The following is a 19,841-nucleotide window of genomic DNA, read 5'->3' as shown; positions in this document are numbered from 1 at the left end:
AACTAGCACTTAGTGTGTTATAGATCACTCTGGTGACCTTCCACGGAAGTTGACACTTTGGATCACCTCTTCCTGCTTTCTTAGTGTTGGTAATGGTCAGTGATACAATCAATCATATTTTTTGACCAGTAGTAATGTGCTGGAGGCTAAGATCCAAGGTCCTGGCTACCTAAGACTAACTGTCTGTAATTGTATAATGGAGGGTTCTTAGGTTCCTAAGGTGCCTGAGAAGACTCTAGAGGTATGTGGGCATTTCTGGGTTTTTTCATCAATATTCTGTTGATACTTTGCAATGTTAATCACCATCTATGTGTAGCAGGTAAATTAATAGCTATCCAAGGAATGGTATTACTAGGCTCAAGCTTGAGGGAGATCTAAAGATTTAGAGCAGTGGTTTAACCTCAGGACCCACATTTGTCCTTGGTCATTAGATCGCGAACCAAGTCGCACCGGACTGGAACACGCGGCATTGCAGTACCACGTGTTCCAGGCGATCAAACTGTGTGCGAGAAGTGCGTTTGGGGTGCCATTCAAACGAATAGCAGTGCACTGCAACTCCCACACCAGAACATACGGGAGGTTCAATTGTGCGGTTCAGTTAACACCTGCAGGAAAGAATCAGCACTGATCTGTTTCTAGAAGTGATGAAAGCTAAGCAAAATAATGAAGAAACTCTGCAGCAATTTGTTTATAGAATCAAGCAACTAGTACTGTGGCAATTTCAACAAGTAGGCACTGGTTTTCTTCACGATAAGAACCTGATAGAAGGAGTATTTCTTCACACATTATTCGAGGGGTTATATTATGACACCACTTGTTGTAGTAGTAATTTATCCCTTGCTGAGACCTCTATGCCTGGCATGTATAAGCCGAGACAATCATGCGAGCGTACAAATGTGGCCATGAGACAAGCGGCCATGATACCAAAAAGTCTACTTGGACAAGAAAGGAAGTACATCATACACAAGGGGAGGGGATACAGAAAATGATGGTGCAATAACCAAAATGATAACAAGATGGCAGTATATAAACCAATTATACTAGTGCCAATGAACAATGGCTTAAGGAAAATTAACTTTATAAATTCTCAATTCACAGTAATAGAAATATTAATCATGACTATGCATTGTATCATATTTTCATACAATAGATGTAACAGCACAGGTTAAGTGAAAATATATTGACATTTGAAGCAATATCAAACTATATATTTTAGTAAGTGATAATGCTATTCTAGAGTAAGTTACTAAAACAGCCAGAATAGAAGCAGAGAGGCAAGTCTGACTGAGTGGCACTGTTAGACCCAAAAAACAAATGCCACAAATAGAAGAGGCAATAGACTATGGCAACACCATTCACGTTTTACAAAATTATCTGTGTAAGTTGCTGCTCTAGCAATAAAATGTACAGTACAATCGCCGTTGCTGGCAAGTGTAGTAGATGGTCCAGCAAGGTTGTTAGATAATGATGGTAAAAGCAGGAATATGCAAAGATATAAACAAATTATTAACCAAGAAAATTAAAATGTAGGCACTGCTTTAACTGTGAATGGGAAGGCCATATGATGTAATGGTCTATAAAAAAGAGAAAAGCTGTTGGGAAATGAGAAATGGCCACAGTGTGGGACAACCGGCTATAATATAGAGTACCAAGTCACTGCAGGAACGAAAAAGAAACCTGTAAAGCACTTTGATACAATACGCAAAAAAAAGAAAGTCAGACTGATAGGTAACAAATACTCACTTATTATTTTAGATGGTGTACCCACAAACATAGTTAATTATTATTATTATTATTATTTTATAGGATTTATATAGCGCCAACAGTTTGTGCAGCACTTTACAATATAAGGAAGACATTACAATCACAATACAATTCAAGACAAGATGGTAAGGAGGGCCCTGCCCCTGAGGGCTTACAATCTAAAAGGAATGACACAGGTTCCCAAGTAAGCATTGTGACTGCAAACTGGGTGAAACAACACCAGAAGCAAACTGCGATTCAGTTAATTGACAAACTATTAAGAAAGTATTGCAAGCTAACTATTATATTTACAGCATCTCACAGAAGAAGAACTGATACTTGCTAGAATGATGTTATATTAAGATTCAGGCATCTTTGCAAAAAGAGGAGGGGGAAATTGGATGCATTCCTAATTTAAAGCTTTGGATTACTTTAGCTATAAGACACCAATGCAAAAGTCTTATAACTCCATACCAAACCCCCTGTACTAGGAGGTCAAAGACTACATACATAATCTGTTTCCTGTAGTTTGTGTAAGAAAAAAAAGATGGGAGCTTGATACTATGTGTAGACATTTGAAAATTGCAATAGAAAACTGTGCCTGATAGACATCCTTTGCTTAAAGTTAAAAAAAAAAAGTGTAAAAAGTAGAATGAGAGCTCCAGACCAAGAAATGTTTAGAGTCCAAAATTTTAACATTTACAGCAAAAACAACAGTAGATAGCCAAAGTATTTTGGGGGCTACAATTCCCCCCTTCATCAGGGCTAAAAAAATAAAAGAATAAACATCATAAGAATATTTTTGAAAATCCATATATAGGAAACAAATTAGTGTGCCAATTGTAGTGTCATAATGGCATAACCATTTTAAAGAATTTAAAATAAAAGATGCAAAAACCTGTACCTTGCACTGAAGAGTGCTTAAACTTGGAGACTAATAACATCTTGGATAGATGACATAAGAATAAGCCTTGGATATTAAAAAATGCAGTATAAAGAAAGCACAGTATAAAAAAAGGGAAGGAAACAAAATAGTAAGTTAAGTTACATTAATTGTGACAGTAAAGTCTGTGCACTGGAAGTGCAAAAACAAACCCCCACTCACTACAAGGCTCAAAGCTAGTTGTACTTCCCAAATCTTCAGATTTGTACAAGGGGAGTACAATAAACTGAGCCTTGTAGTCTTATTCCATCTGTCCCCTCTCTATAGCTAGGGTCACAGCTGCCAAAATACTTTTACACTCGTCCACAGCAGACTCCCAAACTGGCTGATTTTTTTTGGATACTTGTGGGACGCCCCAGGTGGTGATACCCCCTCCAGCCACAAAACTCTCCTTATAAGTCTTGCAAAGTTCTTTTTTGAATGCCCTACTGCAGACACTCCATTTGCAAAATCCACAGCACTTTGCACAGTTTCAGAAAAATGGAGCACCGTCTCTTTAAAGGCTTTTTACTTCAACACTCCTGCAGTTTCAAAACCTGCCACACACAATGTGCTGTTTCCAGCTCAGTGCAAACTATCTATGATAGTAAAACTTATTTCTTAACAGGGAGACACCAATTCTGCCCTTTGCATACCTCCACCCAGGCCCGTCTTTAATATTGATTGGACCCTGGGCAAACATTTTCTTGGGCCCCCCACCAAGAAAAAAAAAATGTAAAAATGACAACATGATTGTATATCTCCCTGAAAATCTCACTCCATTTCCGTTCTGTCCTTCAATATATGTGAATAACATGATTGATAGAATTACAATGCATGATAGTAGAAAGCCATGATTAGACATAATTAACATGATTAGATAATCATACTTAACAGAGACATGATTGTTGGTAATTTGACATGATACAGCGTTATTGAAGGTTTAACAGAGGAGGAGCCTAGTTTTCTCTCAACGTTTCACCCTTCTTCAGGAGAGGGAGGCTGTCATTCAAATGTGCAGCCCGGGGCGACTGTGCAACAGAAGGTTTAACAGTGAGAGGAGGATGGACACCCCTCGGTTCTGGTCGGGGAAATAAGCAGTTCCAGGACTTCTGGCTACCCTCGATGCCTCTCAGTCTATGCTGCTCCGGGTGGGATTCGTGGTCCGGGCCTCTCTCCCCTCATCTGCTTCGGTGACTGTGACCCAGGTGCTGTGCCTGGACGGCCCTGCAGAGATGCACACACACACTGACCCATTTGAATGACAACCTCCCTCTCCTGAAGAATATATACCACATCCATTACAGCGCCCCTAAGCGCAAAACGTTGAGAGAAAACTAGGCTCCTCCTCTGTTAAACCTTCAAAAACGCTGTATCATGTCAAATTACTAACAATCATGTCTCTGTTAAGTCTGATTATCTAATCATGTTAATTATGTCTAATCATGGCTTTCTACTATCATGCATTGTAATTCTATCAATCATGTTATTCACATATATATGAAGGACAGAACAGAAATGGAGTGAGCGTTTCAGGGAGATATACAAATTGTATATCTCCTTTCTATTTCTCCTTTTTTATTTTCTCACCTACCTGCCTCAGTCAGTCCTCGCCTCATGCCAGTCTGCCTCTTTCTGGATGTCCTGGACGTGAGTCCAGGACATCCAGCACATCCTCACGTCCTCCCATCCGCACAGCCTCACGTCCTCCAGGGAAGCCCGTGACATGTCACGCTATGCGGGTGGGGGCCGGGGGAGGAGCTACCTTTAGGATGCGATCGTGCAGATCGCATAGGACAATGCGTTATGACATTGCCGTATGCGGCCGCTGCCATAACGTATTATACTATGCGATCCGATCGGCAATTTTCTGCGGGTAGCGGGCTCAAGGGGCAGATGCTTCGGGCCCCACAAACTTTATTGGGCCCGGGGCAAGTGCCCTCTTTGCCCTGCGTTAAAGACGGCCCTTCCTCCACCTAATGTGGGAAGTAACTGAAATGTAGTGCTTCCAATGGTGCATTTTGTTTGCTAAAGTTTTTGTTTTAGGACTGTCTTGCCTACATTTATTAACAGTGTTGGGGTTATTTAGCATTCCTCTGCCACATGCAGTCATTCAGCACCCTTGCTTTCCCTTGCAGCAGCACTGCTCTGGAACTCAGGCTTAAGGCCCCTGTCTGTTCCTCCACAGACAGATCTATCCAAGACTGTGCACACACTGTCTAGCTACTCCCAACAGCACTGGCTTAACTTGTCTCCTAGATGAATTGCTGAGCCACAGTCAGTTCCCAAACCAAAAGGGCTTGTACACAAATGCTCAATTAATGGGTCCTGGTTATCATCAAAATTTAGACCTGTGGTTGGAGGCTCTAACCCAACCAAAACTCTACAAAGCCTCTGGACTTCAGGCTCAAACCAGGACTTGCCAGGCCCTGAGAAAACCGACAATCTTGTTTTTTTTCCTACTAGTCCCTACTAATCCTATAGCCCCTCCCCCTGTATGAATGAGTACTTTAGATGACAGCAGTACCTTTCAGGACCCTGACATTCAATTTCACCAGTCTCTTCCAGACTGCTTCATGATTCCTCAGATGCTAAACCAAATTTCAGTTGCCTTTTTACACTGTGAGATAGCCTGTCGCTCCCTACCCCCCACATATATAATGGCTATTATAAAGACCATCCCCTCATGCTCATATCCCTTGCCATTACCATATGGCAAAAGTTCTTTACATGTGTAGGGATGTAGTATTTTTAGTAGATTCCTTTTTGCATCTTTTAGGAATTTTTGTAGTTAGCACAGGGCTGTACCCTGCCTAACTGCACTTCAGCAGGAGTATTTTCTTAGAAAAGTATTTTCTAAGTGTAGCGCTCACCCCCCGAAGGAGCCGCTGTATATGAATTGAGGTTCTCCTACCTGTTTGCTCCAACCACCGGCCCTCTTTGATCAGCAACAGCGCACCTACACTCACGGACACAATGGACTCCAGTCTTAGGCTCTTTTGAATATTTATTTGCCAAGAGTAACAGGAGAGAGGTTTTAGGATCTGTAGGATGCCCTGATGGATTCTTCAGAGGACTGCTTTCTTCCCTAGCAACCACTAAGGCCCATAGCAACGGGATCCGGTCAGAGTGACTAATGGTTTCTTTAACAATACTGCGAACAGCCAGGATGGTCCAGTAACTTATAGGAGAAAGGTAGCTATCTCTGGACTCAGGTAAGAACTGCTGGCTTCTTCTATAACAGAGTTCTGGAATAGTCTCTATTCCAGAAGTAGGGATCTCTCTTGCAGGTCCCAGACGGTCTCTCTCACTAGCTCCTCTGCGGCACCTCTCAACAAGAAGACTCCACCTCCATCCCACCTTCCATCAGGTCTTTTCTCAGAAGTATTTCTACCTTTCTCGGATTCCAGCCGACTGAACTATCTGGACTGGAGAGTACAGTAGATACAGCGGCGGATTGATATCTGCTGTACTCTCCAGTGCAGGCCGGAACTATAACTTAATTGTCGGGAGCCGCGGCTCCTGATATTATTGCGCCGGCCCGAAAGTGAGGAAATAGTCCCCTCTCTCCCCGGGCCATACCACTTTATCTGAGAGCCCGGGGGAGGCCGGGAGAGAGGGGACAGTTTGACATGAGGTTCCACAGGCTGAACCACAAATTCCCCCTCTCTATTCAGTCTCAGGCCGGTCTATTCAGACATGACGCCGCGACCCACTGCAGAGGGTGTCGCGACCCACTTTTGGGTCGCGACCCACGAGTTGAGAACCACTGCTCTAGAACAAGGCTCCCAACACCTGTCACGTGTGTGGGGCCCAAGCAAAGTACCTATGGTGTCCTAGGCCTCTAGGCCCCCAGCACCTGCCATGTGCTGAGGCCCAGGCCATTCATCTGTATCACAGAGACCTCCTAGGGAGAGGCCCCAGGGGAGAAGAGACCTCTGCACAGTGTCCCCGGACCTTTTATCACCTGCCCTCAACCATACCTCCGAGTCATCCTACTCAGGGATTGGTCAGGGTCAGGTGCATAGTCATAGTCTAGGGATGGATCCTCCCTCACTGTATGCCAAGGCTCCCTTTTCCTCAGCAACAGGAGGAGCAATCAATCCAGCAGACTCAGGGACATCTATAGAATGCAGAGTTTGGGCACTCCCAAGTACTCCCAGACCTTGTTGTCACACCAAGCATTTCGCTTGACTTCGATCTCTTCCATCACGGCTTTAGGCACATAGTGTTACTCATATCCACGCTCAAGAGTCCACACCCTCTTATTCCCAATTCTCTGAAGTCTAGACAGTCTCGGTAGCGCATCCACATTCCATTTTCCTGTCGGGACACATGAATCCTGAGCCCTTTCAATCAAGTCTTTATGGGCCTGATTGTGTGCCACCGCTTGTTTATAGGTGCGGGGTGGCGAGGACGGATCAAAGCCCAGTCCCTTGGCACTTTGAATGATCTGGGCACTGTTCACCCGATCCTCCTCTACTGGCTCTGTAACATTTTCAAGGGGTTCTTCCTCCACTAGCTCTCCCCATGACCTGTCTATCTGAGGTAGCTCTGAGGTCTCCCCCTCCTTAATGTCCTGCTCCAGCTGCTCTGTACTACAGAGGTTCCCCTTTGGTTCCGGCTGGGATGATCCTATCTCCGATCACCCACCATTAGCAACTCCAGAGGTCTCACCTTCCCGTAGAAACGAATCTCCGAACGAGCTGGCAGGTGCATCCGATGTCTTCGGCATTCCGATCAAGGCCCCTCGACCGCGGTCGTGGGAGTGGCCGATCAGACTCTGCCCTTGGGTAGACGAATTGTCACTGTTGTCGGCATCAGTAGATCTGGTAATAAACGGGAGTTGAGGTAGGTAGCTCACAGCCGCGGGTCTGCTCAATTCTTTCGCCTCCTCACAGCGTCCGGTCCCCCAAAAAGTACACAAAAGCACATGCACATGACAATGTATGCCAGACACGTGAACTAACTTACATGATTGGACATGTGAACGCATGTTCGTATCTTTAAAAGTTCGCAACTTGAATGTTTGTATGTAAGGGACTTACTGTACTTTATTAAATTATTCAGACTAGATAGGGTGGCACATATTAAAAGATGATAAAAAGTGTATTTTTCTGCATATCAGACTATGCACATGCCACTGTGTAGTAAGGACAGAACAACAATGCTTATTCAATCAATCAACCAATCAATCAATCAATCAAACAGCGATGTGCAAAAAGCAGTTACCTGTAGACAGAGGCATAACAAGGTCATGAGGCGCCCGGGTGCAAGTCTTTCATTAGCGCCCATTCCCCACAAACCAAACCAAAGTTCAGTGCTCTGTGGGCTGTGCAGGGTCTTAGGAGGACTTGGATTTACACAAGAAGCCAGCTCTTCTTAATGATGGAAACATATAAATACTTTTTTTATTTACACATGCACAGGAGCAGTGAGAACTTGTCAGTGTGCAGGAGGGCTCTATTGACATTTTTCTCTGTGATTACCTGGTGACAGCTCAGCTCCCACTCAGCTGTCACTTTGTGTGACACTGCTCCTGCTCACTCTGGCTCCGGTATCCGAAGGTGCATTTTTCTGCCCCTAAGCCCCCCTATGCAGCCCTGGCAGTGCCTGCAGAGTGTCGGCGGAGAGAAGCGGTAAGTTATCATTGGCAGGGTAACAATAGTAATATTTGTTTACCGTTACCTTCACCCCCAATGGAATCCGCCACTGGTTGCTCACCCTGTCAGGCCTGGCAATGTCGGCGGTGCCCCTCCTAATGCAGTGCCCACGCTGGGGCACATGACCCCTCTGTCCCCCCTAGTTTCGGCCCTGAGTATAGTTAAAAGGACTCCGCTGAAGCCGGGCTTGCTGCGGTGCATCTGAGGAGGCCAGTGGCACCCCTTCAGGCCGGCGTCCAGCAACAAGTGCCCCCCCTCACTACCCCACTGCCTATAGCCAGAGTCTGACTGATTACTAATGGTCTCTGCACTTTACACATCAATTACATCCTTTACACAATGCCAGAACTCCAATTTCTGGCATAGTATTCAAATATTACACATTATTGTTTGTATTGTTAAGGATGCAAACTTTTTTCTACCCTTAGGTGGTTCTTAAGCATCCATTTTTTTATTGTAATGCTTCATTACTATTAATAAGCAAACATGACAATGTGAAACATGCTAGGTTCATTTTGAGATTTACAAAAATATAACATTGATTTTATTCTAATATATTTAAAGTGGGCTAACGATAACATGAACCTTTCAACATTCTGGGTAAATGCAGTTTATAACAGATATTGTAAATACCTTAGAAATCCATCGGATCTGTGCGCCGTCAGTGATTATGGCATGACCATGGCTGTCCTCTTCATACTTTACATTGCCCAAGTGCAGGACACTGGCTACTAATCCAAAGAGATGCTAGATTAGGAAGCAAAACAAAACTCTAAAGGTTTTTTTTAGGATTTAGTGCTGGAAAGAGCATATTCTGCATTAACAAAAAGGAATAACTCCTGAACGGTATTTAATTATCAAGCAGGACAGATCGTTTGGGATGATGGCTTAACAGCTGGTTACTTCTGGACATTTGCAGGTAACTACAGCACATTGTGCAGGGTCCACTAAAAATAGACACAGGACTTTCTGTACCTAGGCAACACATTACCATCTCCACTTTCTCTTATTTAGTGGACTGCATAGTTCAGTTGTAGGTTTGCATACAAAGTGGGTACCATTTTGCATATAGTAGTACATTGTTGATTTCGTTTTTATAAACCTTATTATATGACAAAATAGCTAGAGAATTTACTGTATAAAAGTGTTGTATAACTTACATGTGCCTTGGTTAGCAGGATGTCAAAATACTATTCACTCGGCTGCCCTTGGCAGCTTGGTGAATAGACCCCACAGTCTTGCCCCTAATTAGTTAAAGTAGCCAACTACTCAATGCAATCTCTGGTTGTACACAAAATACAGTTGATAATTATTCTGAATACAATGTTGCTTTTTGTTTAATGCACAAGTATCAGTAGAAAAAAAGGTATCATGTGGTGTACATGTATTAGTGAATATGTCGGAATAAAATAAAATTAAATGTGTATAGACTCCTTACCTCTATGTCAGCTTCAGTGAACTCAATAATGGTAAATGCCCTGCGGACTAGCTTCCAATTGGCTTTGTCACTGATAGAATTTACTTTGGCACACTCTCCCTGGGAAAAGAAAAAAGTATTTTGTGCAATATTTATACTAAAGACTTCTCTACAAAACTCCTGCAGATTTTGTTCTCACCTGAATGAGGTAACTGTAAAGCTCTGGGTTACGCTCTAGACCCAGCCACCTTATGAGATGATCTTCACCTCCCTCCAATAACTGGTAGAAGATATGGAAGTTCCTCTCCCCATTATTCTGATGGACCACCCGAGACTTCTCTAATAAATAACTAAGAATGTGGCCTCCGGCTGGTGCTCCCTGCAAATTAAGATTCAACAAAATGCTCACAAATGACAAAAGAATTTCTGCTGATGACAGCAATGATTCAACACCCCTAATCTAACAATAATCTGATTGTACAACATCTGTAGAACATTGTATCAACAACTGTGCAGTTTTAAAATTGACATTATTCAAAAGAAATAAGACGCCACACATGCTCCGAAGAAGTCCAGTGGATGAAACGCGTTAGCACCAAGTAGGACTTTTTACTCCCACGTGGATCCTCTGATTGCATTATTTGACCACATCTCCGCAATCTCTTCTACACAGCACTGAACCAGTAGGCACTTGCATTCAAGAATGAATGGATACATCTCTGATGGACTGACACATCAGTGCACATTGGTGAGACCACACCATTATCATACAGACATTACACTAAATACAGACATTCACTTGACTGTGAAATCACAGTGTAACATGGGTGTATGATGATGTGACACCTCAGGATGCACAGTGCATGGATCCATTCAGAGACGCTGCCATCAACATTTGGCCTCCCCTTGTATGATTCCAATCATTGTAAATTGACACATGGACTTTGGCTAATCAGCTGCAATTTTGTGATATTGGAGCAGTCAGTGAATCTGGCTGCACATGTTATATTGTCATTGCACAGAGCAAAACAGTTCTGCTAATTCATGTGTTTAAAGAAACGTGTACATGTTCATTGACATTAAGCTGTTGACTGATTCAAGAGTGAAGCTTGGAGAAATTGCTTTCATATTGCCTGGATGGGACATTGTGGATTTGTTGCAACATCATTTTCAATTTGAACAGTATATATTGGAACTATACATAGGCAAGTTTCTCAAGAATTGGACAACTATATGAGAGAGTCGGTTACATGCCAATGGTGCATACATAGTTTTCAACATCCCTATATAGATGGGGGGCTTTGATTGATAAATATATAGATTTGGACCACATGGTTGAGTATTTTAATGTATTAGGGGATTTAGTGCAGTTGGTACTGTATGTTAAATTCTTTTTTATTATTAATAAATACTCATGGATGTTATATGGATGCAAGTAGTTATTTGTTCCTTGGGATCTTAATATGCCATCTTAAATTGGAATTTTTTAGTCTTTTGAATATGTATGGTGGACAATTTAGATCCCTGGAAACAATGTGTAGCGATTTGTACTAAAGGGTTTATATATGGCAAAGCCTTTGTAAGTTCCCACGTTTGTCTGATGTAAAAATCTACCTTTACAATCAAATTACATCTAATCAAGTAGGCCAGCTCAATTGTGAACTGAATTATAACACTTCATTGCTGGTAACCATGCAATAAATGCCTACATTAAAAAAATATATATATCAGCATTAGTATGTGCATAAAACTACAGTATAAATGTGATGTGACATGTTTTATTTTAGACCCTGAATATGGGTGCAACATGAATCATGGTGTTCAAGGTAAACTTAGCCTTTAAAACAATGCACAAAAATAAATAAAATAATCAGATCCCAACAAAAGGAGCATACATATACCTTGAAGTCAAATTGCACATCCATATACTTTCCAAATCTGCTAGAGTTGTCATTACGAAGAGTTTTGGCATTTCCAAAAGCCTGAGAAAAATCAGATTTAAATGTTCATGTTTCATTTGATACAAGTTATGCAAATTATTTATGAAGTTTATGCAAACTAAAATAAATTGTATAAGTTGTTTACCCACCTCCAAAACAGGATTGGAGAGAAGGAGTCGATCTCTTATTGTTTGAAGCTTTTCTGTGGTTGGACATGCCATTGCCAGGTACTGAAGGATTTTCTTTGATGTTTCAGTTTTGCCAGATCCACTTTCTCCAGAGATGAGGATACACTGATTGTTTCGCTCAGTACACATTACCCTATATGCATTATCTGCGATAGCGTAACTAAAAAAAAGGCAGAACACAGAAATGTATAAAAGTTTTCAGGCAATTAACACAGTTACGTCAATCTACATTGCAAAGGAATAGCTTTCAAAATTTGAATCAGGCTTTATTGCTGCTATTGCCTTTACTAGACTTTATTAGCCAAAACCCCCTTTTCCGATACTGGTTGGTTTCCTCTTGCCTCACTTCAGAAAAAGCTTTTTTTTTAAATAGAGTAGGGAGGTGTTAAAACCTTTCTCAGGATTACGCTGCGGTCTAGGAAGGGTTCCCATTACTTCCTGTACAAGCTTAGGCCATAGCATACAAATATAGAACAATAAGAGGCCAAAAGCTCATAATGCAAACCTATATACCATGAACAAATTTGTCCTCCTACACATGTGTGCCCAAGAGTAAATACAAATTTTTATTAATACAAAAGTATATACAAACATAATGTACAAAAATCATTACAAGTTCCCCTCAAAAATAAACACAGAGATAAAAACATGTAAAATAGAGATTAACAAAAGCAGATTACCTATGGCCTTATCCAATTAGGGAAATATATACTCCCTGACAATCTATACTCATTGCTAAAATGTAAATACATATATAGAGAAATGTATTCATTCAATACATAGAAATATACAAATGGTCCAAACAAACAGAGGGGTTTGAAGATGCAGAAGGAGCAGCAACATGAGATGGAAATAATAAAGTAACACCCAGAATACTGTCCCACACAGTCTACATACTATAGCTCCCTATCTTGCTTTCATCCATCATTAAGCTGGGCATTCTGGGGGTTACTTTCTTATTTCTATTTTCATCTCATGTCACTGCTCCTTCTGCATCTCCTACAGATCATAATTAATTTCCTGTCTCTCACTTCAACACACTGCTAGCAGGCCTTTAAAGGATCCATGTCATAAGAAAATCATGGAGACCATTCTTCTTAAAATGCTAGCTTACTGGTTATCAGGCTGGTGCATTGGGTTAAATGCTTTCTGAATCACTGACCTGGAACAAGTATACAGATAAGGAATTCTGACACTCATGTAAACCATAAAGTTTCTGGTTCTCTGATTCTAAAAATACTGATGTCGGACATACTCAGTCAACAAGAATTTCTTAAGAGAGGACAGGACGTAGCAGGTTCTTGTTGTGTTATTTTCACATAGTGCTTAAAGTTTGTTTAAAGCTTGCTAGCAGCTTGTTTAAAGTGACAGTAAGTAGACATGTGCGATTCGTTTCGTTCCGAATCGAAATTCGGACGAATTTTCGGAAATTCGGACATTCGGATGTATCCAAATTCCGAATTACAGACATAACGAATGCAAACGAATCCGAATTTCCATTTCCGAAATTCGGTAGCGGTAGTTCGAACGTTCGTTTCGTTTTCTGTTCTTATTCGTTTCTTATTCGTTTCGTTTGTTGGAGCAAAGTGACATTAGAGGAGAAAAACATTTTCCCCCCCTCAAATGTCACTTTGCTGCAAACGAAAGAACGAAACGAATAAGAAACAAATAAGAAACGAATAAGAACAGAAAACGAAACGAACGTTCGAACTACCGCTACCGAATTTCGTCCGAATCCGAATTCCGAATCCGAATTGACTTTCACACCCGAAACACGAAATAACACAAATCCGAATTTAAAACGTAACGAAACTAAACAAATTTTTTGGCAGTGCACATGTCTAACAGTAAGCACTCTCAATAAGATCTGTAAATAAACTCCCAAAACTGCAACAAAAGGTTGCTATAAAATCTTCATTACAGCTGCTGAAAAAGTTGTGAATTATGTTTAAGGGCTTTATTCACACCCTCTCCAGACCAGATCCAGACCAGAACATTTTTTTGGCTGGCCAAAAAAAGCACACCCATTCATTTTTAAGGTATTAAAAAAAAAAAGTTGGATTAGTTCACATAATTGTGTTCAGTTTCAGAGCGTTTAAAAAAAGGACTGCATGCACTATTTTAGGTCTGAAATGCGCCAAAATGCATGTAAATGCATGCAAACGCACCAGAATGCACTAGAAATGTAATTGAGGGGAAAAAACCCCACTGGAATGCATAAAAAATGCACATACCGGCATTTCCAGAAATGCATCCAGATCTGGTCTGGAGATGGTCTAAACAAGCCATTAAAGGCTTGTTGTTCACACTGCTCTCATTCAATCTGAAGTCCATGTGTACAATTGGAGCAAAATGAAAGTCTTGGCAACATAGTATCTTTATAGTTACTGTAACATTGTCATACATGTGTGGTGGCAGCTCGATGAAATTTACTCCTTGGTATATTTCCATTTGCCTCTCGGTATATAGGTCAAGTTCCTTGTATGGGTTCACAGAAACCAGTAATGTTCCAATGTATGTCTAAGAATTACAAAATTAAAAAAATTAAAATATATTGTGAAGAGTTATTAAAAAAAATAATTCTGTAGTTAAATAGTGGAATCAATGCAGTGAAATATAATTTAGCCATTGATCTGTGCTTTGATAAAGAGTATGATCACCATTATAGTTAAAGTGACATTAAAGTCCAAAAAATGTTTCCCTCCCCCCAATGTTAATGTCAGCACTTACCTTAAATGCTGTCTCTTAATCCGATCTTCTTCTTCTTTCCTGATGTTTTCATCTGTCCCTCCAGCGGTGCGGAGGCTCTCCGATCCAGCGCTGACTCCCCACTGCTTGCAGGCACTTCTGATCCAGCGGTGTCTGCATGCGGGTGCACGCGTCCATAGACTTACCTTACGTCTCTGCTCGTCTCCCGACCGAGAATCCGAACTGCGCATGCGCCCGCCCCAAGATCCTTTGCGACCGCACAAGCAGTTCCGGATTCTCGGCGCGGGAGCGTGCAACGATTACGAGGTAAATTTAAACCGCTGTTAAAGCGGGTTTTTAAAAAATAACTTTTTGCCTAAATCTACTGCTTGCCTCAACTGAGGCTTTAGAAGCCCTTTAAAGCATATGTAAAGACAAAAATAAATTAGTACATTTCTGGAATACATGTATATTTTCACATGTTGCAAGTACAAAATAACTGTTGATGAGCCAGAGATATAGTGCGCTCCTAATTTCCTCTTTGACGTGACAACACAGCTCTGAATTCCTAAGCACATGATGTCAGCACTACCTACTTAATTTCTGATAGATTACAAAGAATTTAGACTTCCCCTTATCTCCTCCACCTTCAGCCTCATTGTGCACAGGCAGTTGTCAGCTGATAAGATTTCTGGCAAAATCAACAGGTATTTCTATACTTATTAAACAGCTATAAAAAAACACTTTCAATGGTTTATTTAACAGACCAAAAGGAAGCAAATAAGAGAAGGTCATTGTTAGGGTTTACCTACACTTTAAATATCATGTGCAATGTGCACAACAAGTTAATACAGAGCTTTCGGTAAGCTTTCTTAAAGCCTTCAAAGCATCCTTCAGCTCCAAGTAAACACATATCAAAATGACATTTCTGAGACTAGGGGCTGCCATTGCTGACCTCCTTCTAAAAAACTCTCTCCTTGACTGTCAGCACTTTGAGACACTGCCCTGGAACAAGTAAGCAGATTAGAAAGTCAGAACAACTGATCTGCAATCCTGATCCAGGGTAGCAACCTGGAAAATAATTTAGTGGCTTCAATATTTTGCCGACCAGGCAACTAGCATATTCAGGGAGGTTACCAATGGCTGTTTCCATATTTGTTTCACTACAGGTTTTCTTTCCAGCTCTCTGTCACTTAAATAAAAGTCTCAACAGATGAATTACTGAAATTGAAAATACTTAATCCTTCCGTTGCCCGTGCCACTGAATGCTGCTCTGATGAGGAGATATAATTTCAGGAAGCCTGTTCAGAAGTTGAATGCGCCCTGTAGTGATGTGGGGGTCAGCAGAAGAAACCTCCCAGAACTGTTGGTTTCCAAACAGACTTTGTGGGATGATTTCTTCTCATCAGAACAGCATTCAGTGGCACAACCAGTAGGAGAAGTAAGTATTTAAAGTATTCTTCTTTAAAGATAAGCCTTGTGTTTGGAATTTTTTTTATAAGCAACAGAGTCACTTCCTTTAGCACAAACTGAATCATATTGTTGCTGATGCTGGATTCCCGATAAAAATACTCAACCCTACCATTATGATCTGTATTTAATATCTCCAAACTGCAGCTGAAGTGTGCTAAAGCTGATCATTTGTCAAACCTAGTTTGTAGATGCAGCTTTAGGGCCGGTACACACCAGAAACAGTGCGTTCCAGAACAGTCAGTCTCTCAATGCGTTCCACACCAGAAAAAATGAGACAAGCAGTATTTTTTTTGTCTGGTCCGGAATGGACAGCATTGCTTGTGAACAGAGCCCACAAATACAATAGGGATACATTGGGATGCTTTTTTGGTTCGGGAACAAACTGTTCTGGTCTGGGCATGATTCGGACATGGTGTGAACAAAAACTTATATTGGCTGAAGCCCGTGGGTACAATCAAGGTTTCAAGAACGGTGCCTGCTGGCTTTAGTGAATAATCATCGGACTAGCGCTTAAAAGTAAAGATTAAAAAAAATGTCTATGTGTACTGGGCCCTAGTGATGTTGAAGAAAACCATTAATTTTGCATCCACAACTAAAGCTGGCCATACACTAGTAGATTTCTGAACGAAAAATCTTTCTTTACCAACGAAGCATCTTTCTTTACCACCTGATAAGGCCATTACAGACTTGGCGAATCCCAAACAAAATTTTGTTTTATTTTAACATTCGATTTTGGAATGAATTACGTTTCCTGAACGAAAATCACATTCACTGCTGAAATTTCGTTCCTTCAAGAAAAAAATTCCATCCTGCTCCTTCGGCTTTTTAGATCACTATGGTTGAAATCAATGATCCATTTGACCCCATCATCTAATAGAAAGTCAAACGAAAGATCTTTCGCACGAAAGTTCTTCCGAAAATCTACTCATGTATGACCACCTTAAATGTTCCTGCTGCTGCTGGTCTTATTATACCACTGCTTTCAACCAAAATATTAAAACAAGAATTACATAAATAAGATTCTCCTGGAATCTCTTGCGCAGATTGTCAAGGAAAGCGGCTTCACTGGTGTGTGAATCTAGCAGCACAAAATCTTCAACGCCAACCTTTTCCCGAGCAGATAGTGAGCCTTCAATATGTGTATCTGCTCCATTTTTTTTAGCATTCTCCATCTAAGAAGAGAAAGACAAAAACAGTCCAATAAGCTACATAGATCTTTTACAATTATCAAGCCACACAATGGTAAATACACTCTGAGAATATGCCCACCTCACACTGATTGTGTAGTTTTGGATGGACTCTATTAAGATCAATCACTCTCTGGCTTGATTACATTCTCAAGATCCCAGGCGTAGTTCACCACAAGGTTCCACGCTTTTACATAATTTAAATAAAAATAATTTTGCTCCCAAGATTTTATTACATACTTAAAGCTGTACACCTTTTCACTATTTTAATAAATACCATTAAGGCAGTTAAATAAATAACACATACAAATGTAATGTGATCTCTTAATCCGAAAGCTGACATTAAACCAAGCGCAGGAGCACATGAGCAATTAGTAGCTCAGTCATAATCCTAAGGCTGGGTTCACACCATTTTCCAGGCCAGATCTGGACCAGATCTGGAACATAGTGCATTGCGTTTTTGCCGCGATTTTACCGCAATTTTGCCGTGATTGGAATTTTTTTTAGCTTAAAATGGTCTTACAGGTGCTTTCCAGTGCGTTCCATGAGTTTTTGATGCGTTCCAGTGCATTCCAGACCAGACAAAATAGTATAAGCCGTATTCTTCTGGTCTGGTCTGGAACGGACTGCGGTGGTGGGAACAGAGGTCAGAAATACCATAGGGATACATAGGGATGCATTTTGGGTCCAGAAACAGTCCGGTCTGGAGGTAATCTGGATGTGGTGTTAATGGGCCCTAACCTCTAGAGATCAATTGTTAGGAGTACAATCACTACACAAATATAACTCTGGCGTGAACTATGCAAGTTACATATAATAGAATATAGTAATAATGAATTGCTCATATTTGTGGTATTGTACAGTCATGAGCATTTAAATGCTAGTACATGCTATTTGTACAGTTCACACCACAGGCAGCCATTTTGTTCATCAGTATAATGATTGATTTCTATGCTAAGAGCACTTAGGTGATTTTTAGTAGCTCAATAGTTCTACCAAAATCATTAGTAATGAATCCAATAGGGGAAAAAACAGTTGCTAAACAGATTGAAGAAATGGCTAGTGTGACAACTATACACTTTGTAATAGCAATCAACTGTACACAATTGAAGTACATAGGGAGTCATTTGTTCTATTTGTTTAGCAATCGATTTCTGCTCTTAGTGATTAATCCTCAGCAGTTATCATAGCATGAATGAGATACTAAAAATCAAGTAGCCTCAGGGCCCATTCACATCGATTGCTTGACCATGAATGTCCACAACTCAGCCATTGTTTTAAATGGTGCCATTCCCAATTTGTGCAATGCGTTGATGTGCGTTATTCTTTTTTGGATGCATCAAGGCTTCTTAGGGTCTATTAATTATAGTGGCATCACATGAAAACACATAACTATTAATAATGCACATAAAAAGGCATAAAAAATTGTGCGGAAAGGTATAGATTCATAATATTTTTCAATAGGGACTATGCTATCACACAGGGGTTTGTTAGCCCATGTGTGATAGCAATAAAGTTAAGTGAAAAAAAATAGTTAGGAAAAGTAAAAAATAATAAAATAAAAAAGTTAAAAAAATAACAACTGATTAAAAATGTAAATAAAAATAAAAAGACGATAAAGTAAAAATAATAAAATTAATTAAAATTAAAAATGTTTACAAAATAAATAAAAAGTGAAAAAAATTAAAACCAGCCCCACTGCCCCATCATCTGCATGCGAAAAAACGCACAGTGTTTTCAACAGCGATCGTGTGCAACCGCACGGGCAGTGCAATACTGCGGTGGGAAACCGCACAATCTGCCTTGCACGACTGGGGTGCCATTAGAAAATAATGGCACTGCCAGCGAAATCGGCGCTGGTGTGCAATCCGTGACCGCCCGTTCATCGTGCACGAAACCGAGCAGTCATGGAATCGCACACCACCGCCGATTTCGCTGGCAGTGCCATTATTTTCTAATGGCACTCCATTCGCGCCAGGCAGATTGCGCGGTCTCCCGCCACAATACCGCCTGGGTAGTCCCACACGATCGCGGTTAAAAACATGAATAGTTTAAATGTTTTATTGTTCTATAACAGTCTTTAATTAAAGTTCTTCATAATCATAAACAAATTGGCCTAAAAACATTAGTCTATTGTTTTTTTTAAATGCCACCTGTCCCTTTAAGAAAAAGTATCGGTAATTGGTATCGGCAAGTACATGAGGGGAAGTACTTGTACTTGTACTTGGTCTTAAAAAAGGGGTATCGGGACATCCCTATTTTCCAATGCCTTATCTTACTGAACAAACTTTTTAATTGACCAGGGTTACGAAGAAAAAGGTATGTGAATTTCAGAAAATAACATTTTCTGAAATAAAATGAATTGTAAATGTAATTGAACTCAACTAGTCCAATCACTAATTCAGGTGGTCCAATCATTACTGCTGTGGTTAAACTACCCTACTTGCTGGCTATACACTTGTGTTATACTGAGCATTACAACAATGCATGGTACTCTGTGTCAGTGGCGGAACTACCGCCGGTGCAGGCGGTGCGGGCGCCCGGGGCCTCAGGCTCTGGGGGGGGCCCAGCAAGTTGCCGGCCGCCGGATCGTTATCCAGCGCGCGGCGGGCCCCTGGTC

The 19,841-nt window shown here is 40.9% G+C and overlaps 1 protein-coding gene across 1 annotated transcript in view; it reads right to left on the bottom strand.

The window, feature by feature from the left end:
* Positions 1 to 19,841, bottom strand: part of MYO1H (myosin IH) — a 98,054-nt gene that overhangs the window by 63,383 nt on the left and 14,830 nt on the right. Inside the window, exons 2-8 of the mRNA XM_018560451.1 lie at positions 17,045 to 17,206; positions 14,278 to 14,393; positions 11,835 to 12,033; positions 11,647 to 11,727; positions 9,945 to 10,124; positions 9,767 to 9,865; positions 8,962 to 9,075 (exon numbers count right to left, since the gene is read on the bottom strand). Coding sequence (XP_018415953.1) covers positions 8,962 to 9,075; positions 9,767 to 9,865; positions 9,945 to 10,124; positions 11,647 to 11,727; positions 11,835 to 12,033; positions 14,278 to 14,393; positions 17,045 to 17,206 — 951 coding nt within the window. The remainder of the gene's footprint in view (positions 1 to 8,961; positions 9,076 to 9,766; positions 9,866 to 9,944; positions 10,125 to 11,646; positions 11,728 to 11,834; positions 12,034 to 14,277; positions 14,394 to 17,044; positions 17,207 to 19,841) is intronic.

Source organism: Nanorana parkeri, unplaced genomic scaffold (assembly GCF_000935625.1).
Source record: "Nanorana parkeri isolate BGI_ZX_2015 unplaced genomic scaffold, ASM93562v1 scaffold18, whole genome shotgun sequence".
Taxonomy (NCBI): domain Eukaryota; kingdom Metazoa; phylum Chordata; class Amphibia; order Anura; family Dicroglossidae; genus Nanorana; species Nanorana parkeri.
Note: the sequence above shows the minus strand (reverse complement) of the source record. Positions and strands in the feature narration are given on the sequence as shown.